The sequence below is a fragment of the Vombatus ursinus genome, unplaced genomic scaffold, assembly GCF_900497805.2.
Source record: "Vombatus ursinus unplaced genomic scaffold, bare-nosed wombat genome assembly UNPS02014864.1, whole genome shotgun sequence".
NCBI classification, from domain to species: Eukaryota; Metazoa; Chordata; class Mammalia; order Diprotodontia; family Vombatidae; genus Vombatus; species Vombatus ursinus.
Genome location: NW_020954642.1, coordinates 17,600,193 through 17,627,468, shown reverse-complemented (window position 1 = coordinate 17,627,468; position 27,276 = coordinate 17,600,193). Strand labels below are relative to the sequence as shown.

Sequence of the window (27,276 nt, the reverse complement as noted above, 5' to 3'; positions counted from 1 at the left end):
AACTGCAATATTCTTTAGCTGAGGACAAGGAACTACTCAAAAGAAGTGATTGGGTGTTTTTGGTCTGCAACAATTACAAAAACAGCTATGATCAGAGATCACAACTCCCCTTGGGCTTTTTCAGGCTGTGATTCCTTCATCTTCTCAGGCAAGGTCTTGCTCCAGAACTCCCACTTATCCTTCCTCAGGCTCTTTCCCACAGACAGCTGCAAATTGAGCTCCAGGTACTTTTCCTTCTGGTCATAGACAGGCCAGTGAATAAGATCTGCACCATTTGGGTCCCTGGGAGGAAAAACCAAACATTTATAACTGAAAGGGGCCACTCCATTGGCAAGTGTAGCAAGTCACCATCAGCCCAGCCTGGAGCCAAGAAAGGGGCCCCAAAGTCAGGGTCAGCTGAGAGTGGTAGCACCCATGGAGAGCTTGGTCACCCATCCTTAAGCAGTTTGGTCTTCACCTTTCATGTTGTCCTTTCTCATGAACCTGAGGTAGAAGGTCCAAAGAGTGAAAGGACTCATATAGGGAATAAGTAACCAACCATTTGAACTCATATCATTGGATTCCTTTTCAATGGGGCAGCTGGGTAGTGCAATGGATAGATTTAGGCCAGGAGTCAGGAAGACCTGAGTTCAAATCCAGCCTCAGATACTTACTAGCTGTTTGACCCTGGGGAAATAACTTAAAGCTATTTGCCTCTGTTTCCTCATCTGTAGAATGGGCTGGAAAAGAAAATGGCAAACCACTCCACTATCTCTGCCAAGGAAACTCCAGATCGGGTCACAAAGAATCAGATATAATAACACTAGACTCCAAATCCAAGTCTCTTGCCATTAGCACCTGTCCTAATATTTCTCAAAGGGGAAAAACTGAGACTTGAGGGTGATGGTGAGGGCCAAGAGAGTTGCTGATCTTTCTTGTATTCCTTTCAAGATGCCCATGTGCAGGGTGAGTCTGCCTGAATAATGCCTCCCTAACCCAGGCCATGAACTTGGGGAAGGGCTACGCTTGTTCACCAGACCTTGCCTCTAACTCAATTTAACTTTTTTTTTCCTGAACAGATTTCAATCAGGGAACTTTTGTGTAAGTGGAAAACTTTTATGTGCCTAGGAACAGGCACTCCCCCACAGGGAAACCATGGGGAAACCAAAAGGCAGCTTTCTCACTTGTGACGGGCAAAGTTTGCCCAGTAGCTCATTATCCTGTGGCTCAGGAGCTTTTCCTCTTCTGTTGCCTCGGCTAAAACTAGGAACAGAAAAAGAAACATCTTAGTTAAGGTCAAAATGCAGACCCAACAGCCTCCTTTCCTCCAGTCCCCAACCCCAACCACTCAGTCAGTCCTGCTCTGGCCCCTGAACTGATCTTCCACAGTTTCCATCATGTCACTCCCCTTCTAGAAGACCTCTCAGGGCTTCTGTTGGCCTCATCTGTCTGACTCCATAACTGAGTCTCTGCCCAAAAACAAAGTGGTGCAGCTGGACTGGAAATCAGGAACACCCAAGCTCTAATCCAGCCTCAGACAACTGACTAGGTGAGTGACCCTGGGCAAGTCACTTACCCACTGTCTGCCTTTGTTTCTTTGTTTGAAAAATGGGGATAATAATAGCACCTGTGACCCAGGGTTGTTGGGAGGGTAAAAAAAAAAAGATAACATTTACAGAGAACTTTACAAAACTTATAAAAGTGTTACATAAATGCTAGCTATCATTATTATATTCATGTTATTATATACTTATTACAATATATTATAATAATAAGTTTTATTATTTCATAAATTTATAATCACATGTTTTGTTATATGTAATTATAACAATGGCATAATTATTATAAATGTTATTGATGACAATAACTATTATTATTCTAAACTACAACAGCATAGAACAAGCTCTGGTAGTTGTAAAGTTTTTGCATATGGCCCCTGCCCCAGACAATGCCTGCCATTCAAGACCCCTGCCTGGGGCAGGGCAGACAGGCTCAGCAGCAGCAGCTGGCCCATAAGGTAGTAAATTCATTGGCCATGGCAAGTCATGAAACAGATAAAGTTATAAACTGACCTTCCAGTTCTGACAGGACAGGAGCAGAGAGGTGAAAATAGGGAGAGAAGACTTCCAAAAAGATAGATTTGGGACCATCTACAAACATTAACTGCAAAGATTGCTAAATGTGAGACTTTTGTCCAACAATCAACAAATGGATGCACTGGTAGAGAAAATGAATCAAGAATAAGTGGAGAAAAAAGGAGGAAGGGAGGAAGGAAGGAAGAGAGCGATGGAAAGAAGGGAGGGAAGAAGGAAGGAAGAGAAAGATGGAAAGAAGGGAGGGAGGAAGGAAGGAAGGAAAGTAGGAAGGAAGGAAAGAAGGGAAGGAATATCTGAAAGTGAAGGAAGGAAAGGAAGTGAGGGAAAGCTTCCAGCACATTGGGCAGATCCTCTGTGGACAATTTATGGAAGTACAAGGGCAAGAATCACATAGGATCAGATGGTATAACAGTCAGGGGCTATCCAGAGGAGAGAATGAGGGTATTGATGAAGTCATTGGTCCATTGACATGTGGAAATGTCTTTTTTGTGTTTGTGCCTCATCTTCCCTTCTGGGTAGTAAACTCCAAGAAGTCAGACACTGTGTCTTATTTATTTTTGTGTCTTCCCCAGAGTGGGAAGGTGCTTTGGGAAAAGGTAAGGTATTATTGTTCATTTTGATGTCAGAGAAAGTAAGGTAAATGATGGAGAAGGCAGGCCAGAGCCCCAAGGATTCTGCACCCTCTGCCCCCGACCCTGACCCATAGATTCCCTCTCCATCCAATCTCCATTCCTTACGAGGTATTCCAAAGACAAAAGGAAGCTCATCACCATGGTCTGCTTTCACAAAATCTGGCTTGAGGCCCTTAAATGTGCTTCGTCGGTGCTGAAATTCATAAAAGTAGACTGGAGAGCTGGGACCTAGGCAAACATAAGAAATGCCCATGGTTCATGACGTACTGAACACAGGGCCAGGCCACATGCCAGGAGCCCCTGGCCTGATTCCCACCCTTGGGGTGGGGGGGCGATGGTAACTGGTCATTAACAGGCAAGCTTCTAGAGGGCAGCCCCTTAACAAATCCTGCCCAAGAGTGATGCTGTGATGCAGGACAAGGGCTGGGTCTGGTGTAACAGGACTTGGGTTGGAATCCTGGCCATGTTATTGATTAACTACAAGACCTTGGGGGAATCTTTTTACTTCTTTGAAGCTGATTTTTCAAGTATATGGTAGAGGTAATAATCTCTGGCCTGTCTCCCCCAGAGGAAAGGTGAGGGAAAGAGAATAAACATTTGTTCTTCAGTTGTTTATCTATCATAGGAGACTTTCCGTGATCTCATTTGAGGTTTTCTTCGGAAAAATACTGGAGTGGTTTGCCATTTCCTTCCCCAACTCATTTTACAGATGAGGAAACTGAGGCAATGAGATAGAAGTGACTTATCCAAGGTCACAAAGCTAGTAAGTGTTTGGGGCCAGATTTGAAGTTTGGAAGAGGGTCTTCCTGACTCCAGGCCCAGCACTCCATCCACTGTGTCACCTAGCTGCCCTGTGAATATGCATTTATAGATCACCTACTTCATGCCAGACACTGTGCTAAGTGCTTTACAAATATTATCTCATTGGAGCCTCACAACAACCCTAAGGTGCTATTATAATTTCCATTGAGGAAACTGAGGCAAACAAAGGTTAAATGACTTGTTCAGGATCACACAGCTAGAAGGTGTCTGAATCTGGATTTGAACTCAGGTTTTCCTGATTCCAGGTCCATGCTATAGCCACTGGGATGAGGGTGTTGTGAGGATCCAGGGGTACAATGGATGTAAAGCGTTTTATAACAATAAAACCCTCTAGCAAAGGTTCTTGAAGTTATTTTTAGTAGAGCACTTTGATAAATTGATTTCAATCTAATTGGTTTTCTATCCTATGTATTTTATTTTATACATTTAAAAACATATCTCTGGAAGGAATCTTTAACTTTCCCTGGACTTCCAAAGGGGTCCAAAGTGCATACCCACAAAAAAGTTAATAACATCTGCTTATAGAAATGTGGGTTATTATCATTTATTATTATTTATAGACAATGGTCACAAAGTCCTGCCCCCCCCAAACACCTGATGGGGTAAAGTAGGGGTATGAGGGAAGAAGAGGGAAGGTGAACAAGGAGGTTTAACTAGTCTGGAGGCTTTGATAGCAGAGCCAGAAGCAGGAGCCTCCTTCTGCATGAGTGTGTGGGTGACACAGACACATTGCCCCAGAGAGGAGACCTTCTTACACTGGTTCTGAAAAGGGTCAATGCCATACTCACTGTGTTGATATTTGGCCAGTTTGAGGGAAGGAATAACAAAGAGCAAGTCCCCAACCATTTCCTGAAATTGAGCTCGGTAATCTCTCGGGTCCTCAGTGTCTTTTAAATACTCTTCCATCATCAACTGCCCAAGCTGAGGAGGAATACCCTATAGGAGACCCAGGAGGAGAGAAGGTAACAGAAAAGTGAACATACCTGGTAGTAGATTGTTTGGGGATGTTTGTTGGTTAATTCCACAGAATAAGCAAGTGAGCTAGGTGGTGCAGTGGATAAAGCACTGGCCCTGGAGTCTGGAGGACCTATGTTCAAATCTGACCTTTGACATGTATTAGCTATGTGACCCTAGGCAAGTCACTGAATCTTGTTTGCCTCAGTTCCTCCTCTGTAAAATGAGCTTGAGAAGGAAATTGCAAACCGCTCCTGTATCTTTGTCAAGATAACCCCTAAAAGTGGTCACTCAGAGTCTGACATGACTCATCAACTAAACAACCACAAGGAATAAGCCCACACAAGTTTGCCTGCTATTCATAGCCCTGGGCCTCATTAGACCTCTTTATAATCTCCCCACCAAGGTCTGCCTTTTCAGGGTTAAATTCCTCAAGAAGATACTGGACAACTACTTGTTGGGCATGGTGAAGAGGGGCTGTCCACCCCAAGGAAAGGATAGAACGAGATGTGGTCTCCAAGGTCCCTTCCCACTTTGTGGCTATGAAAAAAGAAAGTCAGAAGGTGGAAGGACCTTCATTGGCTCTCTCCTGGACTATTTCAATGGCCTTCTGATTGGTCACTTTGCCTCAGATCTCCCCCCACTCCAATCTACCCTCCACTCATCTTCCAAAGTGATTTTCCAAGCACAGATCTGAGCAATTTACTCCCCTCCCCAAACTAAATAAATACTAATGGATGTCCATTACCTCTAAAATTAAATATAAACTCTTCTGTTTGGTTTTTAGAGCTTTTAACAACCTGGTCCCTTCCTGTCTTATTATGCATGATTACCTTCTTCACACTCTGTGGTCCAGGTATGCCAACCTTCTGGTTCCATCTATCATCTCCATGCCTTTGCATTGGTGAGACTCAGCTCAAACAGTACCTTCTATAGAGCACCTTTCTTGGTTCCTCTCTCCTCCACTGTAAGTCCCTTACCCTGCCCCAAGATTTGCTTTGTGTAGATTTTCCATCTATTTTTGTATGCGCAGGTTATCTCCCCCATAGCAAGTTCCTCAAGTGCAGGGATTATTTCACTTTGTCCCTTTGCCTAGCCCAATGCCTACTACATAGTAGGTGCTTTAAAAAAAAAAAAAAGCTTGATTAACTGGTATCTTACCAAAATTGGATTTTGCAATGCTGATTGGATACTTTTTTTATTCATGTTTTCTTTAAATCCAGGAATGTCCATTTCCTGTGTAGAGAAAAATGGTGCACTGTGAATGGTCTTTAGAACTTTATGAAATTTATGCATTTTTTAAACAAATCTAATCCAAGGAAGTCATTTTACCCTTTAAGGAGGAACTATTGCCATAGATTGAATAATGCCCAATACCACTGAACAGTTCTCAAGATATTTTGCAAAATGGTCAGCAAAATGGTGGGTAATGCCCAGTATATAATAAACAGTGGTCATGGTTTCTTTATAATGACTAGTGGCCTCTCACTAATGCTTAATATAATACATTATTCAAGAAATGATATAGGTTATTTTCTGACTAGTGTAAATAGATCAACTTTACATACATATGTTTAAGGAGGCAGCTGACAAATGGTTTTTAATATCATGACATATTTAAAATCAATATAGCCCCAATGGCCTTTAGATACGATGACCTGAAGTCCATAGGAAAGAGATCTGGTCTCACATCAGGAGACTAGGAGCTGTGTGACTGGGGTTACAGCATTTCCTTTCTGGGAGCCTCAGTTCTCTCCTATACAAAATGGGGATAAACACCTTAATGGTCCCTACCAGCTGATAGGGTTGTATAGCAGGTTTATAGAAAGAAGTTTATATAGAAAATATATAGCAGGTATGTTGAAAGAAGTTTTTTGTAAACTATAAAGTGCTGTGTTAATGTCAGCTGGTATTATTCATTGTTCATTTAAAATAAAGAGACTTGAAACAGCTAGGTGACACAGTGGATAGAGTATAAGACCTGGAGTCAAGAGGACCTGCGTTCAAATCCAGCCTCAGACACTTACTAGCTGTGTGACCTTGGGCAAGTCACTTAACCCTGATTGCTTCCAAAAATTAAATAATTTTAAAAATACAAAAACAAAATAAAAAGACTTATAGAATATATTTTAACCAAAAGGAAACTAGACCTTTCTTGGGCTTCTTTTCCTGAAATTCTGAACAGATCTGCACATGAATGAGTCATCCATAGAGAAAATAATAAAGGTTGAATCACTTCTGATTCTTCCAGGAAAGACTGTTCAGGATAACTTTTCTGATTTTAGAAAAGGCAGATTCACACATGATACAAAGTCAGGAAGGCCAGCTGACGTATTATATCGTGGAGTCAGGATCCACAAAAAGGACTTGACAGGCTAGAATATTAGACCGACCACAGCCACTAGGATCAAAGTTAATAGGGACAAAGTCTTCCGATCTCAAGATAAGGGAGGCACAGTTAGACTGCAATTTATCTGAAAAAGATCTACCACTTGTAGTGAACCACAAGCCCATAAGGAGTTAACAGAGTAATATGGCAACCTAAAAAGCAACATGATGTTGAGCTCCGTTAAGAGAGGCACAGCTTAGGGGCAGCTAGGTGGCACAGTGGATAGAGCACCGGCCCTGGAATCAGGAGGACTTGAGTTCAAATCCAGCCTCAGACACATGACACTCACTAGCTGAGCGACCCTGGGCAGATCACTTAACCCTGATTGCCTTGCCAAAAGAGAGAGAGAGAGAGAGAGAGAGAGAGAGAGAGAGAGAGAGAGAGAGAGAGAAGCACAGCTTGCAAGAATAAGGAGGTGATAGTCCCTTTGTACTCTGCCCCGTGGAAGCTGCAGTTTTCTCCTCCACATCGTGACTTTCCTCTTCATGGTTTCAATACATTGTGGGTAGGCATGAGAAATTAAATGAGAATTTTAGGGAGTTTTGCAGAAACTGCAGATGACAGGCAAAGGCGAGTAGATGACACAGAAAAAGTTTAGAAACTCAGAAATGCATGAAACATGTATAATACTGTATAACATCAACATATATTATCCTTTAATACCATAATAATTTAATCTTTGGTACAAAAGGCAGTCCAAAAGATGTTACATGAATTTTCCAGATAGTAGGGGTGCAGCACCCCCAATCCCCACAATTTGGAAGAGATAACTGTGTTTCTTGAATCTTTGGTTCAGTTCTGGGCATCACATATGAGGCAGAAAATAGAAAAGCTGAGAAGTGGGTCATGGTCTTGCCATATAGGGATGGGAACTTGCTTTGCTGGTTAAAGAAAAAACTTAGGTCAAGGGAAGACATGATAGTTGTCTGTAACTATCTGGTGGATGGTCACCTGGAAGAGGCATTTAGCTGGTGTCATTTGTCCTCAGGGCAGAGCTGGGAACAACAGGTAGAAGTTGAAAAAGAGTAAATTTCCACTTGCTGTCATGGTGCCCTGTCCAAGTCTGAGAGCTGCCTAAAAGTGGAAGGAGCTGCCTCAGGAGGCAGGAGGTTTTCCCTCCTTGGAGGTCTTCAAGAAGAGCTGGATGGCCATTCGTTCAGCAAGTTATAGAAGGACTCTAACTTAGACTCCTTGGCTACCAAGCTCCTGACCTACTCAGAAGGTCTGTGATTCTTTAGAGAAGCATAAACTATTGAGATCAGAAAGAAGCTGGCACAGAATAGAACATGCTAGAATCGTACCGCAGGAATCATCCAGCCACATTCATGGTTGTTGACACCAATAATGGAAGGGATGTGGTTGAACTCTCCTGCAGCAGCAACTCTTCAGGATGTTTGGGGAGGAACTGCCCATCAACTGCAACAGGCATTATATTGAAATGCTAAAGAAAGGAGAAAAAAAAGAAAAAAAAAGGCAAGTCTAATTCCAAAATCTCCCTTCCATGTATTACTTTCTCATCATTCTCATTGTTACCATCCTATTTCAGATATGTTTTATCACTTACCTGTATTCTTTTTTTTCCTCTTTTTTGGAGGAAATCAAGGTTAAGTGACTTGCCCAGGGTCACACAGCTAGTGTCTGAGGCCAGATTTCAACTCAGGTCCTCCTGACTGCAAAGCTGGTGCACTAACCACTACATCACCTAGCAGTCCCCATTTATCTGGACTCTTGCAACAGTCTCCAAACTGGCCTCTCTGTTACTCCCTCTAATTTATCACACACACACACACACACACACACACACACACGCACGCACGCACGCACGCACACACACACCAGATCTCAGATCTGCTCATGACACTCCACTGCATTAAAAAAAAGTCCCATTGATCCCCATCACCCAAACAAAAAACCCCAACACTTCAGTCTGGCATTTGGAGCCCTCTTTTCTACCTTTCCAGACTTATCTCATACTCTGCAAACTCTGACCTGTGCCAAGTACATTATGTTTTGCCAATAATGGATTCCCAGCTCCCCACTGAAAATCAACCACCTTTTCTTACCTTTCTGCCTTGGCTCACTTCTTTCCACTTGGCTAGAATGACCTTTCCCCCATTGCTACCTGCTGAAATTCTTCACTTCCTTCAAAAACCAATTTAACTCCCACATCTTCCACAAAGCCTTCTCTGATATGGCAGCCAGAAGGACCCTTTCCATCCTCAGGGTTCCCACTGTGTGTTCTTGTGACACCCCCTGTGGACTTAAGGTCTATTACCTGTGTGTGGGATAAAACTCTCTGCCCTAAGGAGAGTTCCATCATGGACCCATCCTTTATCTAAACTTTGTGTCCCCCCAGGCTGGACACAGAAGCTGCTCCAGAAATGCTTCTGGAATGAACAGCAGGAGAGCCATGGCCTCAAAGTCAGTAGATCTGGATTCTAGTCCTGGCTCAGTCACTAATGCACTTTGTAACTTTAAGCAAATGACATCTCTCTGGTTTCAATTTCCTTCCCTACAAAATGAGTGCATTGGACTAAATTGTTGTCAAGATCTTTTCCCATAAAGCTTCCTAAAAGGAGGCATTGGAATTGGGCTTTAATGGATGGGGAAGGATTCAACAGACAAAGGGGGACTATGAGAGCAGCAGGTGGGGGAGGAAGGAAGACTGGATTGAATATTGAGAAACACCTGGGCTTGAATCCCAGGTCTAATGTTTCTGGACCATGTAATGGTGGAGAAGTGGAGAAGTCACTGCCTCTCGGCTCCATGAAGGTTTGTTATTGTTGTTCAGTTGTGTCTGACTCTTCATGACCCCGTGAACCATAGCACACCGATATTATTCATGGGGTTTTCTTGGTAAAGATAATGGAGTGATTTACCATTTCCTTCTCCAGTAGATTAAGTCAAGCAGAGGTTAAGAGACTTGCCCAAGGTCATACAGCCAGTAGGTGTCTGAGGCTGGATTTGAAGTCAGGTCTTCCTGACTCCAGGCTCCGTTCTGTATTCACTGAGACCTTCTTAGAGGTTTACTCATCTATATAATGGGAATAATGGTTCTTCTTGCACTCCCTATGTCATGGATTGTTATGAGAAAGGCATTTTATAAACCAGGATGATAATAAGAAGGGAGAACTTTACAGACATGAGACACACCTGAACAAAGACATGCAGGTAAGAGAGTATAGGGAACATTTAGAAGACTGAGGACAGATGAGTTTGGCTGGAGCATAGAGTGTGTACAGGGTGGTAATATAAGATAAGGCAGGAAAGCCATGGAGGCACCAAACTGTTCAGTATCTGAATACCAGGCTTGGGTTTGACTGAAAGTCACAATCCTTTCTTCTCCCATCTCCTTAGCATCTACTGTGACCAAAATGAAACTTGACCTCCCAGGCGCTTTGGCAAAGAATACTCATAAGATTGTAGATTTAGAGCTGAAAAGTACTCCAAAAGATCATCTGGTCCAACTCTCTCATTTTCCAGATGAGGAAACTGTCATCAAATGAGGATTAAAAACATAATAGTTTTCAGAATGAAGGAAGGACAGTCAATTTGGCATAATGGAGAAAGTAATTAGATGCAGGGGCAGCTAAGAGGCACATTGGACAGAGCACCGGGCCTGGAGTCAGAAAGACTCATCTTCCTAAGTTCAAATCTGGCATCAGACACTTACTAGCTGTGTGATCCTGCAAGTCACTTAACCCTGTCAGCCTCGGTTGCCTCATGTGTAAAATGAGCTAGAGAAGGAAATGGCAAACCTCTCCAGTATCTTTGCGAAGAAAATCCCAAATGGGGTCATGAAGAATCAGGCACAACTAAAAGATGACTGAGGGGCAGCTAGGTGGCACAGTGGATAGAGCACCAGCCCTGAAGTCAGGAGTACCTGAGTTCAGATCTAGCCTCAGACCAAACATTTGACACTTACTAGCTGTGTGACCCTGGACAAGTCACTTAACCCCAATTGCCTAAAAACAAAACAAAACAGAAAAAGAAGATGACTGAACAATTAGATGCAATTAGATCTGGTATTAATATTTAATCTGGTTCTAACACTTACTGTTAAGTGAATTCTTTGAGGAAGCAATGTGACGTAATGAATAAAGATCTTGGTTCTAAAGATCTGGGATCAGGAAACTGTCTTGATATTTATGAGCTGTGTGACATTTGGCAAAGTCACTTAACCCCTCTGGGACTCAGTTTCCTCCTTTGTAAAATAACCAGTCAATACATCAATCCACAAATTGTCCGAGGCTCTGGGGATACAAATAGAAAAGCAAATGGCTCCCTGACCTTTTGCTGCTTCCGTTCAATGGTTCTAATTGCCAAGTCTGAAATTCAGGAATGAAATCATACTTTTACTACCAATGATACATAACTGATGCAAAATTATTGAAATGACATAATATACACAAAATGTCTTTTTATGAAAGGAATATTTAGATGAGAGCTATCAATCACAGGGGATAGAGAGAGTCTTCCCAGAACTGTTTCTTTCTTCTAAAGACTCATAGGGTGTTAGATCTGAAAGGTTACACAGAACAGAATATTGGAGCTAAAATGGACTGCCACCACTACCACCACCATCACTGCCATCATCATCATCATCATCATCATCATCATCATCATCATCATCATCATCATCATCACCATCATCATCATCTCATCATCATCATCATTGTAACATTTATAAGCACTTTACAATTATTATCTCAGTTGATCCCCCAACAACCCTGAGAGATAGGTGTTTTATTATTCCCATTTTACAGATAAGGAATTTGAGGCAAACAGGTTAAATGACAGTGTCTCAGACTAAATTTGAACTCAGGTCAGTTTTCCCAGCACTCTAACCACTGTACCACCTAACTGCATTCTCCATAACAGCTTATAGAATGTTAGAGCATAGAATGTTACAGCTGGAAAAAAAATCTTCTGAAGTACAATATCAACAGTGCAAGGAAACTTGGAATAAATAATGTTGGAACACAAAATGTTAGAATCAGATTAGAATGGATCCTTCCAGCTTTAAAGCTATGATTCTACAAACAGAATGTCTGAGTGGGAAGGGTTGTGAGACTAGAGCATGAAAAAGCTCAGAATCTTAGAACCTGAAATGTCCAGACCACAGAATGTTGGAAGGACTCTTAGGACATAGTATGTCCAGAGTAGAAGGAATGGAACCTTAATACACACAAAAAAAAGTTGAGAGCACAGAATGTTGAAGGTAGAAGAGATCCCAGTATGCAGAACATCAGAGCTAGGAGGGATCTTCAGACCGAGAATATTGGAGGTGGAAATGTCTTTGAAGATCATCCAGTTAGTAGGAGGAAACTGAGGCTAAGAGAGTAACAGTCCCCAGATTTTCACCTCAATCCCACCTCATAAAGGCTGGGTGTCCAGCCCTCCGCTAACCTGTTTTAGCAGCTTTTATTGGTACTGGAACCTTTGCTTCTCAGCTTGCATACCTTGGTAATGGCCAGGATCTCCCTGTCAGATTTGCTCCTAAGGCACTGCACCATGGAGGCAGAATTGTGTGCATCACAAGCAGACAGATTGGCAATGACCTGCAAAGAGGCACCCACAAAGAGTTAATATTCTCACTGAGGAATCCCTGGCCTGTATCACAATAGAGGAATCTTTTCATACTTATCAGTAAGCTAGCAAAAGATCATTTCTATAGGCGATGATGCGGTAATGGTGAAAAGGAGACTGAGCTGGAATCTGTCTGACCCCCAAATGGGGTGAGTCCTCCAATCATCAACCTACTCTGGACAGGGCTCAGCTCCAGCCAATGGGGATGGAGATGGGCAGGAGCAGGTTACAAAGACATAGTCCCTGCTCCCAAAGAGTTTACCATATTTGCAGGGAGAAAAGACCTAAATATCTATAAAGGACATATGATGCAACCTGGTACATTGAAAGAACCCTGACATTGGCTCAGAGAGCTCAGTTCTGGTCCCAATTCAATCACCACCTTATTGTGTGACCTTGGACAAGTAACAGAATGACAGAACCAGAGAGACAGAAGGGACCTCACAGATCATTCCATCTAACTCCAACCTGGGGCCCCTCAAGGAACTCTTCCTGCTGTTCTGGAAGTATCAGAAAATAGAATTTGGAGCTAGAAGGGACTTTAAAAAAAATCTGATCAAACCAACTTTTACAAAGGAAGAAACTGAAGCCCAAAGAAGGGAAATGTGTTACCTAAAATCACAGGTATAGGAAGAAACAGAGCCAGGAACTGAATCCTTCCTCTCTATGCCTCAGTTTCCTCCTGTGTAAAATGAGGTGTTGGACTAGAAGATTTCTATGGTAACTTTCAGCTTGAACATCTAATGGCATTCCAGTGCACCTTCTTATAGCCCAGGAGAGCCAGAAGGCCAATGGGAGACCAGGCCATGGGGTTGGGAGACCAATAAGCCTAAGGAAGGATAGGAGGGATTGCAAAGAACAGAGTACAAAGAATTTACCTTCATAACCATTTCTGAGCTGGAAGAAATCAAGCCAGGGAAGATGGACACACCACTCTCCATGATCTCTCTGTGAAACAACCTTTGGACATGGGGGACAGAACCTGGGGGAGCAAAGCACAGCAGAGGGGAGGAGGAAGCAGTCATGAGGAGGCCCAGACACCCCTGGCTTAGCAGAGACAGAGGAGACTGGGAATCTGAAAGCCAAGACTGTTACTTACCCTGCCACACCCCTAAGCTAACCATATAGCACAGTACCAAACAGCAGCCTCCCTATGGGACCCTGGCCTTGGGGTCCTTGGGTACAGCCAGGCCTATAAGACAGTTAGACACAAAAGAGGGCTAAGTATCCCTGACCACGATCCAGCACTCTCTAGGTGGTTCAGTACCAGGGCATGATAAGATGCCTGTGCTCTGTAACCCAGCAATGCTGTTTCTCTGCCCTGCCTCCTTATAAGGTCACATTCTTTATTGTTTATTGATTGTTTATTGATTATGAGAAAGCCCAGTGTTGTTGTTAAGATCAAATGACATCAAATCCAACAGTTTTTCCCACTATATCATGGGAATTTGCCACTTCCCCATCAGCTATTTTTTTAGCATTATCCTTCCACTGAAGTCTTCCTCCCATGCCTTATCACATCCTGGAAGCTGTCAGTGATGTGCAGACTCCTGGGGGAGGAGGTCTACCAAGCCAGAAGATCTTTGCCTCTAAGCCCCCTGATGGATTTTATGTCTGTCATATGAGTGCCAGCCATGCTGAGCTCTCAGAGGCTCATTGGCAAAGACTGGAGAGAGCAGATCTGCAGCCACAGCTGGTTCCACCTGGGAAGGCACAGAGTGGCTCTGAGCAGCATTGGGAACAGGTGAACCTCAGTGGTGAAATCTGGGATTCACTGGGCCTTGAATTATTACATCATTAACCTGTATATTTCTTTTACTCTTACTTGAAGTTGTTAATAAGCCTTTTAAAAGGGATAACTTATGTGCTATCTCCAGTAAAGCAAGAGGAAAAGGGGCCTAGACAATGTCAGAACTAGGGCAGGGGAATGTAGTGGGACCTCCAAATGAAATCAAGGGCAGGTACCCGCCTTAAAGAAAGAAGTCATCAGCCCCAGTGGTTCTGAGAGGGGGGAGGATAAGAGGAGAGGAAGAAAAAATCAGGTGTATGAGATTAGTTTTGGCTACAAGAGGCCCCCTTCAGGCTGGGGTCATTTCTTTACCACTTACATGTGAGGAAACACTCATCCCCCCGGCTGACTCGCCAAAGATGGTCACACGGCCAGGATCTCCTCCAAAGTGGGCAATGTTCTTCTGGACCCACCTCAGGGCAGCCACCTGATCCAGGTAACCCCAGTTGCCAGGTGCTTGCTCATCCCCAGTGCTGAAAGCCAGATATTAGACAAGGTTGGAGACTTCAGAAGAAGAACACCAGGTTAATAGCATTATGAGATTTAAAGAGCATTTCCTCCAGCTGGATGATGCAGTGGATAGACTGCTGGACCTAGACCTGGCAAGACCAGTGTTCATCTACTAGATGAGTGACCATGGGGTAGTCACCTAGACCTCTGCCTCAGTTACCTCTTCAGTAAAATGGGGATAATAATGGCATGTATCACTCAGAGTTGTTGCAAGAATAAAATGAGACACAATTGATAAAGTGCTTTAAAGGACCATACAAAAGGTAGTTGTTGCTCTTCTTATTTTACAGATGTAAATTGCTGAGACAGATCTTGAATTCCCCTACCTGAAGGATTCCTAGTGCATTCTCTTTCCATGGCTCACTGTGCCTACCAGGGGGAGTCTCTGCCATGCTGCTTTCTTTCCTTCCAGCTTACTCCCTGATTTCTTCCACCTCCCCACCAGCTGCCTTGCCCCCACTCTCCCTTCCTCCTCCCTCCCCCCCTTCTGTTTTATCTTCCCCTATTAGAATGTCAAGTCAAGTCAAGAAACATTTACTGAGCACCTACTATGTGCCAGGCACTGTATCACGCTCTGGGTATACAAAGAAAGGTAAACACAGTCCCTGCTTTCCAGGAGATTACAGTTTAATGAGGGAGACAACATGCAAATAGCTGTGCCCAAAGAAGATTTATATAGGAGAGATTGGGGATGACCCCAGAGGGAAGGCCCTGGCAGAGTGGGAGGCAGGGAGAGGCATCTGGCAGAAGATGGTATTAGCACCAAGTCCTGAAGGAAGCCAGAAGAAGGAGGAGTGAAAATGAACGGATTCAATGGAGTCATTTACACAAGGATCAAAAAAGAGGAAGAGAATGTGGGGGAGCATGAGAAAACTAAAGAGGTGGGAGGCCAGGCTCCTCTCCACAAACTCTTCAATCCAGTAACGTTACCCTCCTTGTGGTTCTCACACAGAACTCTCTACCTCCCCAGTCTCTCAATGGCTATCCCCATGAATGGAATTCCTTGAAGGAATCTGAGACAGCTCTAATCCCACCCCCTTCAAGAGATCTCACCTTTCCTCCTCCCCTCCCCACACATATCCCTCACTGCTAGGGCCTTCCAGAGGAAGGACCCCAGTATGAGGTTTTATAAAAAATTAGTCCTGGGGAAGCTAGGAAAAGCATAAGCTTTATTACCATGTGGTGCACCAAGCAGGCAAAAATGAAGGCAACACACATACATACATACATACACACACACATACATACACACAACCACACATGCACACACATACAAGCACATCACACCACACCACATATACATACACACACACACACACACACACACGAGAAGTGGGTGTATATGAGAGATGTAGCAAGGGTAGAGTCAATAAGACTTGGTAACAGATTGGATATATGGGAAAAGAGAGTGAGTAGTGGACAATGACACCTGGATCACAAGCTTTGGCGACTGGGAGGATGATGGTGCCTTTAACAACTAAGAAGGGTGTTATGAAGAGAGGAGGGCTTGATCAGAAAGAAAAAGAATTCAGTTTTAGGAATGTTGAGTTTATAACGAACATGGGACATACATTTTGAGATAGTTGGAGATGGGATACTGTAGGTCTAGTCTGGAGATTGGAAGCCAGACTGGAGAGAGTGAAGAGCATAAGAGAAAAGAATCAAAATATCTAGCCATAAAAGGGAGGAGATATATGAGATGATAGCTAATAGGGGTGGATAGATGGATGGATGGATGGATGAATCCAGTAAGGTTTTTTGAGAACAGAAGAGAGACATGGGCATGCTTTTAGGTATTACAGAAGCAGCTGGGGGTGGGGGGCAGAAGGGGAAAAAGAGGGGGGAAGAGAGAGATACAGAGAGAGAGATAGAGAGAGACAGTGAGAGATTAAAGAATAGTGAAAGTGAGTATGATAGAAAGGGCAATCTTCTGGAGAAGACTGGATAGAATGTGATCATTTGTGCATGTAGAAAGCCTAGCCTCAGAGAAGAAAATGTCTATTTTTTTCATGTAATTCAGAAGTAAAGGAGGAGATAGTAACAGAAGGCATCTGATCAATGTGAGGTAAGGAGGAGGGGATACGAGGGAGCTCAGTGGATGGCCTCATTTTTTTTTCAGCAAAATAGAAAGCAAGGTTCTGAGTTGAGATGGTGAGGAGAGGAGGAGCCATGAGAAGTTTGAGGAGGGATGCAAAGGTTTAGAAAAGCCACTCTGGTGAATGAGATAGTGAACTGATTACAGAGGTGCAGAAAGATTGCCTTGCCACAGTGAGGATAACAGTTAACATTATGTAACATTAACCTGTATGGACACAGGCTACATGGTGTCATGCTTTTCTCTATCTTCATTCAGCAGTATGCAAAGAATAGCAAAAGGAGTGGATGATGGGAGTAATCCAAGGCTGAGGTTTAGCAGGGAAAGATTTGTCGTAGCATAAGGGGTCAATATAAAGATGAAGTGGTTCACTAAACAGTTAATATAAGGAAGGGAAGAGAGTATAACCAGGCAGGGGTGATGGCCTGGGAAAGAACTGAGGGGAGGGAGATTGAAGGTCAAGGTGGGGATGAAGAACAAGGTTAGGAGATACAAGGTAGAGAGTCTAGTGGAATGATAAGAGATTATAACTAGATGGTAGAATTTCATAGTTAATAAACATGGAAGTGGAACACTCATGAGTCAGGGTAAAATCAAGGGTGGTACCATCTCTGTATTTAGCTGAGGTGGGATGGAGAAGTAAGTTATGAGAAATGAATACACTGAGGAACTGAGGAGTTAGAATGTTGAAGGGAATATCAAGATGAATGTTGAAGTCCCTTGGTATGAAGGTGGGAGTTAGGAAAGAGAGAAAGACCAGAAACAAGGCACTGAATTCATTGAGAAAGGGAGGAGACTGCCCATGAGGATGGCAGATAACAGCTACTAGAATCTTGATTGGGTGATGAATATGGATTGAATGAACCTCAAAGGAGTTGTTGAGTGATGGTGGTAGAGAGAGAGTCTGGAAATGGTAGTGGGAAAAAAGGAGTTTTTTGGCATTCCTGTGATGGAGGTATGAATGAAAATACAAATAGAGCTTGAAATGGTCACCAGGAAAACTGTATCATCAGAAAAAAGTCAGGGTTTAGTAAGGACAAGTAGATAGAAGAGGTAAGAAAGGAAAGGGTTAAAGATGGAAACGAGTTTGTTACTTATGGAGCAGGCATTCTAGAGAGCACAGTGAAAGGAGTAGGTAGCTTTAGAATATTATAGAAAATTGGTACTTGGAAAGCTAATGTAATCATGAGCTTTATTACCATGCAGTATAGCAAGCCAGAGTTAGGTCGAGACAGTAGGACCATCTTGTTTTCTTGTTTGGTAACCCTAGGATGTAGTATAGTGCCTGGTGCTTAATAAATGGTTAATCTACCTACCTATCTGTCTGCTAGTCTATCCATCCATCTATCTATCTATAATCTGAGTCCAAAGAAGAAGTGAATATTGTTCATAAGAAGCAGGGCCATAATTTGAAATTGTGTCCTCTCACCACAAATCTAGTGCTTTTTCTACTGTATCATGATTAGTTTGGGGGGAAGGCAAGGGGAGTCAAAAGATATGTTTTCTAATCAGGAATTTATGTTTATTATCATTCAACCACTCAGAGATCTGGGAATTCATCAGGGAAAAAAAATACTTGTACTCACATTTAACTGGGGTCAAATCTCACCTGAAGAACCCAAGGATGCCCAGCCTGTACTGCATGGTGACCACTACCACTTTCTGGGTGGCAGACAATATCGAACCATCATACATGGAAGCAGAGCCCAAGGTAAGACCACCACCATGGATCCACACCATCACCTGCAGGGATCAGACATGATTTTCCTTACAGCAACAAATCCCACCAAGCATAATTCTGCTGTTCTCTTGCTCAACAGGAAAGTACTGTATCCTGTTATTTTGTGACCCATGATAAAGTAGCTCAAATGCAAGTGAATTCACTTATCAAGATACTGTACATCAAAAGCTGACAGGATATGCATCAGAACATCTCAGGTAAGAGCCCACTTGATTTGACTCAGAGGCAGTTCAGATCCTCCTTGGAATCTTCCTGGCAGAATCAGCTCCTTGATTCTTCCTGCTGCCAAAGATACACATAGAGCAAAACAGCCTCTTCTAAAGGATCCTTGTTCCCCCTGGAACAGAGAAAGGAGGCAGGACTCCCTTCCATGGGACACAGACCCACCAGACAATAGAGAATTCACCACAGACAATAAGCTCTTTGTGTCACATCATTTTGTGACTATTTCAACTGTGGCCCAGAGAACCTTTATATGTAACAGTAACTGCTCCCTCAAAGTCAAGATAAGCTGCTAGAATAGAGGACCAATACTATGCTATGCCTTTGATTGGTTTTTTTAATTTTTTTTAATTTATGGAATAAAACATGCATTTCTACAACATAGTAAAATAAAAGTGGTTGCACATGAAACTGCAAATCTACTCTGTACAACTTGCTATTCCTTTTAAATCCACAACCAAGTTAACAAAGTTAATGTCTTTCTTTTTTCCTTTTGTCTTTTATTTATTTACTTATTTATTTTTGCTTCTTATAAGTTACTTAATAGGGAGAAGTTTCAACTGATTAAAACTCATCTTTAAAAGACTTTAACCCATCTCCTACCCATCCACCTGTGGTTGATCCCTTCCATTGTTTGCACTGTGGAGATGGGGTGGGGCAGGGAGGGATGTCATTTCAATCTTCTGTCACTGAAATCAAACAGGATTCCCCAACTCCTGCATAGGGGACCACAGTAATTTTAAGCCAAGACTAAACTGGGGAGAGAATATGTCATTAGGAAACCAGAACCAGTAAGAGTTAAAAATCAAATGAACTCCTTAAAAGCATAATATTGTTGTTGTTGAGTTGTGTCCAACCCATTCTGACACCATATTGGGGTTTCTTGGCAATGCTATTGGAGTGGTTCGCCATTTTCTTCTCCAGTGGATTAAGGTAAAGAGAGGTTATGTAATTTACCCAGGCTGACACAGATAGTGAGTGCCTGAGGCCATATCCGGCCTCAGGTCTTCCTGACTCCAGACTCAGTGCCCTATCCAATTTTAAGTGTTAAATGTTGGGCAAAGAACAGATTTTATTATCTCTATATTTAAAATTACAAGAGAAAGATCTCCTGTTACTGTTCAGATAACACCATGGTATTTTTAATGTATGGTTCCTTTGGTCAGTGCATTGGGATGCTGCCTGCCTAGGAGGGGCAGGGAGCTGAAGGGGCTTTTGCTCACATGGGAAGATGCTTTCCTTTCCATGGCATGTAGCAAGGGATTGGTTGGAATTCTGTGGGGGATCGGGAAGTAGACAGATTGTAGCCATATGAGCAAATGACATGGACCAAATCCTGGGCACTGAGAATGCCAGAGTATGGACTGGCTATGGGGAGGGCACACTTTGCTGTGAGTAACTGAGTACATGGAGAGAACAGGGAGCCCATCACACAAGTGGACTTGCTTTGGACCTCCTTCCCTTAGGTGATCATCAAGGTGTGTATGACTGTGTACCTGGGAATTCTATGCCAGGCAGGATCATTGGATCATAGGTTTTAGGGATGAAAGGGATTATAGAGACTGCCTAGTGCAACAGCCCTATTTGATAGATGAGGAAACTGAGGCCCAGAGAAGTTAGGTGACTTGCAGAAGGTCGTACAGCTAGTAAGTGGCAGACCTGAGCTTTGACCTCAGGAATTTTCACTCTAAATCCTATGTTCTCTTCACTGTACTATGTGGTTTGGTTGCTACTAACCCATCTCCCCTCCCAACCTCCAATCAAAACATAAACCCTTAGGGAACAAACAATGAAGAATAGTGTAAGATCAGATTCTTTCTAGTAGAGCTGATCTGAATTCAGATCTGCTGACCTTTGCCTAGACAAGCTCAATTTCTCTTGTGCAAAAGTTCTCTGCCCCATGGAAGCAGGCAACCTCGCATATACCCCAGCTCACTCCTTCCTTCCAGGTGCCCCTTAGTCTCCTAGAGGCAATGGAAATTCATTGCTTGTTTCCCTTTGCAGGGCCAGCATGGGTGGCATTTCCTCCAGTTTTCTCATCATCCGAGCCCTGAAGTATTCCAAGCACCAAAATCCTTTTATGAAAACAACTCTGATAATCCTATATTTAGGAACTTGCTCTGGCTTTGTGATATATTCATTCATTCAATACATTTCCTGAGCACCTACTATGTGCAAGGCTATGTGATGAGTATTTTGAATAAGACTAATTACCTACCCTCAAAGTACTTTCAGTCAAAAAGAGGGCAAGGAAAAGATATGGATCCAAAAACTATAATACAAACTGATGTATTCCATACTGGGGCATCTAGGTGGCATAATGGAAAGAGCACTGGGCCTGGAGTTAGGAAGGCTCATCTTTCGGAGTTCAGATCCAGTCTCAGACACTTACTACCTATGTGACCCTGGGCAAGTCATTTCACCTTTTTATGCTCAGTTTCTTCATCTGTAAAATGAACTACAGAAGTGACAAACCACTCCAGTATCTTTGCCAAGAAAATCCCAAATGGGGTCATGAAGAATCAGACACAAAAGAAAAACAACTGAACAACAACACAGTCTGTATTAAGTGTCATAAGATATATGACAACCGCTGTAAGGGAGATCCAAAATAATGTTAAGGTAACCTTAAGGTGAGAGAAACCACACCTCTCTTTGTATCCCCAGCATTAAGAAGAAGGGCTACAGGCTTACAGAAATGGTTGTTGAGTTGAATGTTGGTTTGTTGAGGTTCAGAGAAGGCTTCGTGGGCAGATAATATTTGAGAAGTTTAGTTCTCTATCATTTATTTTAAGAAAGGAAGCCTGGCATGAATGATAGAGGCCTAGCTTTGGAGTGAGAAGGGCTGAATTCAAGTCCTGCCTTGGACCCATAGGAGATATGTGACCACAAGAAGTTACTTAGCATCTCAGTATACCAGACAAGTCAAGACTCTAAGTTACAAAAGAGGTGCCTGTCCTCATCAACAGAGAGAGTTTTCATACAGTGAAATTCCCTACAGCAATAAGATCTGGATAGGATCAAGAAGTGTTTGGAAGGTCACACTTTATCAATGCTTTGCTCTGTTCCTTTAGCAATAATAACCATTAGCAGAAGTTAGTATCATTTCAGATCATGGAACAAACTCCCTGAAGTTATTTCAGTCACTTTCAGGGATGCCCAACTCTCCATGACCCTATTTGGGGTTTTCTTGGCAGAGACTCTGGGGTGGTTTGCCATTTTCTTCTCCAGCTCATTTTACAGATGAGGAAACTAAGGCAAACAGGATGAAGTGACTTTCCCAGGGTCACACAGCTTGTAAGTGTCTGAGGCCAGATTTGAACTCAAGAAAATGAATCTTCCTGACCCCAGGCCTGGTACTTTATCCACTGTGACACCTGCATGCCTTGAAGTAATAAGGAGGCAGATTTCCGTCTCATAAAAGCAAATATTCACTAACAATGTCAATGTGAGTTGGTGCCCGAGAATAGAGTGTATTGCCTTGAGAAGTAGTGAGCTTCCTGACCTGGACAACTTCAGGGAAGGCTAGATGACTTATCAAAGATATTAAGAGACGGTGACTACTTCCATGCTGGTGGGACAAAGTGACCTCAAAGGTCCCACCCAGTTTCGTTGGCTGGGATTCTCATCCCCCACCATGGAAGTAACAGAGATCTGGCTTACTGGCAATCTGGCCCCCTCCTTTGCGTGGTCAGGAACATAGATATTGAGGTACAAGCAGTCTTCAGAATTGGCAGGAACAGAGATGTTCAAGTTCATGAGCCTTGCCATTTTTTCTGGGAGAGTGATATCCTGCAAACACTTGGAAAACAATAGAGATGACAGATCTGAATACAATCACATAGGGATAATAATAACAGACTACTTTGAAGTTGTTGTTTTTTTGGGTTTTTTTAGTGAGGCAATCAGGGTTAAGTGACTTGCCCAAGGTTACACAGCTAGTATGTGTCAAATGTTTGGTCTGAGGCCGCATTTGAACTCAGGTCCTCCTGATTTCAGGACCAGTGCTCTATCCACTGCGCCACCTAGCTGCCCCTACTTTGAAGTCTGTAAAGAACTTTACAAATAAGATTTCATTTGACCCTCACAAAAGCCTTGAGAGGCAGGTGCTATTATTTTTTATTTATTTATTTTTAATTATTATTTATTGTTTTAATTGATTAAATTATTATTAATTATTAATATATTTTTAAATGTCTGCTATGTGCAGAGCATACAGAGACAAAATTTGGATAAGACATGATGATGCCCTCTGCTCATCTGGTAAGAAAAGGAGAGAGAAAAGTGCTTACATGGGTGGATGAGAAGTTGCATCTCTCACATTGCTCCAGGAATCTGGTGGTTGTGGAGGAGAAAACCTCAGGGCCCCTACAGGGGGTTTGGCAAAGGGGATTCCCAGAAAAACATTGACAACTTTGTCAATCCCCTTCATTCTGATTTGAGTCCCTTGGATCTGTCCAGACTCAGTGGTCCTGATGAGGTCATCTGCATGATGCCCTGTGAACAAAAGGGAGAGAAATCCCCAGGGACAGAGGCTGAAATGATGTCCAAATGCACCCTCTGCATCCCCCACCACGACCGTTTTTTCATTAGATTGGAATTCAAGCTTCCTCCTATTTCTTCCATGATTCTTTTCATTTCCCTTAAAGATCTTTAACAATGGGGAATTTACTCCAGAGAAGGGCCATGCACACTTTGAGACAGCTCTGCCACTGACTCAGGAGCTGTCCAGCTTTGGGGAACCTGAGTCTCAAGATCAAAGCCACTGCTCCCCAACAATCTCACCCCGGCCCAGCTTAGGAAAGCACAGAACTAAAAATCAGTGCCAGAGTTTATTAGTATGACTCAACTGAGCAAAGACTTAAGGAGCATCTACTATGGGCAATGCCCTCAGCTCTGAATTGAGGATAAAATGGCAGGAATTTCCATTCTCCTAGAGAACAATGACCATGCCCAAGCTGGGTCTTTAATGAAGAGTCTTCAAAAGAACTAGACTGGGGGAAGTGTTTTCTTGGCATGGGAAAAACAGTAGACAAAGAAGAGAGACAGAAGACTGCAGGAGAAGAAAGTCAGAGGGAAAGTAGTTACAATTGGTTACAATATGTGTCAGGAAGACTCATCTTCCTGAGTTCCAATTCAGCCTCAGATATTTACTAGCTGTGTGACCCTGGGCAAGTCACTTCGCCTGTTTGCCCTCAGTTTCCTCCTCATCTATAGAATGAACTGGAGAAGGAAATGGCAAACCAACTCCAGTATCTTTGACAAGAAAACCCCAAATGGGGTCACCAAGAGTCAGATATGACTGAACAACACAACAAATGTGAATAGAGTAGTAGGTGATAAGGTTGGATGCACAGATGACTGCATTTGGGTTCAGAGGATAGGGGTTCAAATCATAGCTCTCCCATTTACTGCCTCTGTGAACTTATAACAATTCCTTTCCTTCCCTAAGCCTGTTTCCCCTCTTTGATTAAATGGGAAAAGGACATTGAATTCAATGGTCCTTAAGATTCCTCCCAGCTCTCCATCATAGAGTCCAAGAGCTAGACACTGCTGAAATGTCAGGGCACATGGCCACGCTCTGCCTGGATCAGAAGGACAACGGTCAGGTGTGCCTCTGAAAGATTGGCACTCCCCTTTTATCAAAGGAGATCAAAGTATAACCCAATATAAAATGCCTGGGAGTGACTTTAACATACATCAGCTGGGCTTCAGTTTCTCCTCTATAATCATAGTGGTTTGGGAGGATGAAAATAAAGAAATAACCCAAAGCTACCAGATTCTTGGATAAGAACTCACTTTTTGACAAAAACTGCTGAGAAAACTGGAAAATAGTATGTCAGAAACTAGGCATAGACCAACAACTCACACCATATACCAAGATAAGTTCAAAATGGGTACATGGTTTAGACATAAAGGGGGATACCATAAACAAGTTAGGAGAGCAAGGAATAACTTACCTTTCAGATCTATGAAGAAGGGAAGAATTTGTGACCAGACAAGAGTTAGAGAACATTATGAAATGCAAAATGGATCTTTTGGACTACATTAAACTGAAAAGGGTTTGCACAAACAAAACCAACCCAACCAAGATTAGAAGGAAAGCAGAAAGCTGGGAAACAATTTTTACAAGTGTTTCTGATAAAGGCCTCATTTCTCAAATACATAGAGAACTGACTCAAAGTTATAAGAATACAAGTCATTCCCCAACTGATAAATGGTCAAAGGATATGAACAGGCTGTTTTCAGATGAAGAAATTAAAGCTATCTATAGTCATATGAAAAAATGCTCTTAATCACTATTGATTAGAAAAATGCAAATTAAACCAACTATGAGGTACCACCTCACACCTATCAGATTGGCTAATATGACAGAAAAGAAAAATGATAAATTCTGGAGAAGATGTGGGGAAATTGATATACGAATGCACTGTTGGTGGAGTTATAAACTGATCCAACCATTCTGGAGAACCATTTGGAACTATGCCTAAAGGGCAATCAAACTATGCATACCCTGTAATCCAGCAGTACCAGTACTAGGTTTGTATCCCAAAGAGATCATAAAAAAGGGGAAAAGACCTACATGTACAAAAATGTTTATAGCAGCTCTTTTTGTGGTGGCAAAGAATTAGAATTTGAGGGAATTCCCTCCAATTAGGGAATGGCTGAACAAGTTATGATATGTGAATGTAATAGAATAATATTGTGCTGTAAGAAATGATGAGTGGGTTAATTTCAGAAAAACTTGGGAAGATTTAGACAAACTGATGCTGAGTGAAGTAAACAGAAACAGGAAAATATTGTACACAGTATCGGCAACATTGTGCAATGATCAACTATGAATGAGTCAGCTCTTTTCAGCAATACAATGATCCAAGACATCTCCAAAAGACTCATGATGGAAAATACTATCCACATCCAGAGAAAGAATATGGAGTTGGAATGCAGATTGAAGCATACTATTTTCACTTCTTTTGTTTGGCTGTTCCCTTTTGTTGTTTCTTCTGTCAACACATGACTAATGTAGAACTATGTTTACATGATTGTACATGTATAACCTGTATCAAATTGCTTACCACCTTAGGGAGAGAGGATGAGAGGAAAGAAGGGAGAAAATAAATTTGAAATTCAAAATCTTATAAAAAATGAATGTTGAAAACTATCTTTACATGTAATTGGAAAAAAATACTATTTACCAAAAAAAAAACAAAAAACAAAAAAAAGGAAAGAAGGAAGAAAGAAAGAAAGAGAAAATAAAAAATTAAGCTGTGCCACATTTTCTCATGCAAATGCAGAGCTACTATTTCCAGTCTGTAAAAATATCCTTCCCTAATCCTCACTCATCTCTACCTCCTTGAAAATGACTCAGCTTTCCCTCTCTCCCCATCCCATCAGCAGCTGATAGAAGAGTTTTTGGACATAACACACATGGAGAGGACATCATTTTCTCATCAGCAAACTGAGTTTCGCCCCCTGAAATAAAACTAGCAATAATCCTTCACCTCCAGCCCACCCACCCAAGCAGTCAGTGAAGGCAACAAGAGAATAGATAATGCACAAGCCCCATATCTCCGATGGGAAAATCAAAGGACTCCTCCCATGTCCCCCCCTAATCATTCCCTACTCTGGGTCAGCTTGGCAGAGCTGCTCACCTGGGGCTTGAATCAGGAGGCCCAGGACCCCCAAAGTCAGGATCTTGGGCAGCAGGGACGTCTTCCACATCATTCCCTCTGCACAGCCTTCTGGTTATGCCTAATCAGATCCCAGGCCTATCCTTTAATACAAAAAGAATTTGGTCAAAGGGCACTCCAGGGAAACTGGGGCCAAGGATTACTTAACAAACTTCCTTGTCAGAATTTGTCTTAGAGATATTTGAAAAAAAATTTAGATTGTATCCCTAAAGGCTAAAGACAGGTCTGAGCAACTATTCATTCAGCATGGAAAGGCTAGTAAATGTGTAATAACAACCTCTCTGGAAAACAAAAACAAACAAGCAAATGTATCCAGGACTCATTCTTAAATTTAATCTGTATTAGTAACATTGTTTCTAATACTTTCTTAAAGTCTAGACAATCAACAAAACAATAAATCCAGCCTGGAATTATAGCATTTTCTGATTTTAGATGGGTAAATATGACAATGGGTTCACAAGAGCCAGTGTGAGCTGTCCCCACCACTTCACTGGAAGTGTCAAGGGTCAAAATTCGAATTACACAACCTCACCACCTTTCCTCCCAGTTTCTGGAGCCATCTGTGACCTTCCCCCCCCTTAAAGCTCTTCAGTTCCTTGGTTTTTCTTCTGGACTCCATTTGAGTTTCCTTAGTAAAGATACTAGAATGGTTTGCCATTTCCCTCTCCAGCTCATTTTACAAATGAAGAAATTGAAGCCAACAAGGTTAAGTGACTTGCCCAGGGTCACATAGCTAGTAAGTGTTTGAGGCAGGATTTGAACACACA

At 42.4% G+C, this 27,276-nt stretch overlaps 1 protein-coding gene across 1 annotated transcript; it reads right to left on the bottom strand.

Moving 5' to 3' along the window:
- On the bottom strand, window positions 1–26,543 carry LOC114027968 (pyrethroid hydrolase Ces2e-like). The gene is given in 15 exon segments (XM_027842112.1): window positions 1–282; window positions 1,164–1,236; window positions 2,813–2,928; window positions 4,314–4,465; window positions 5,645–5,719; window positions 8,174–8,250; window positions 8,253–8,313; window positions 12,335–12,433; window positions 13,340–13,443; window positions 14,566–14,723; window positions 18,465–18,598; window positions 22,482–22,619; window position 22,901; window positions 23,111–23,315; window positions 26,471–26,543. Coding segments are annotated over 15 exon segments (1,650 nt in total). The 3' UTR covers window positions 1–98.
- Window positions 26,544–27,276: the final 733 nt, after the last annotated feature.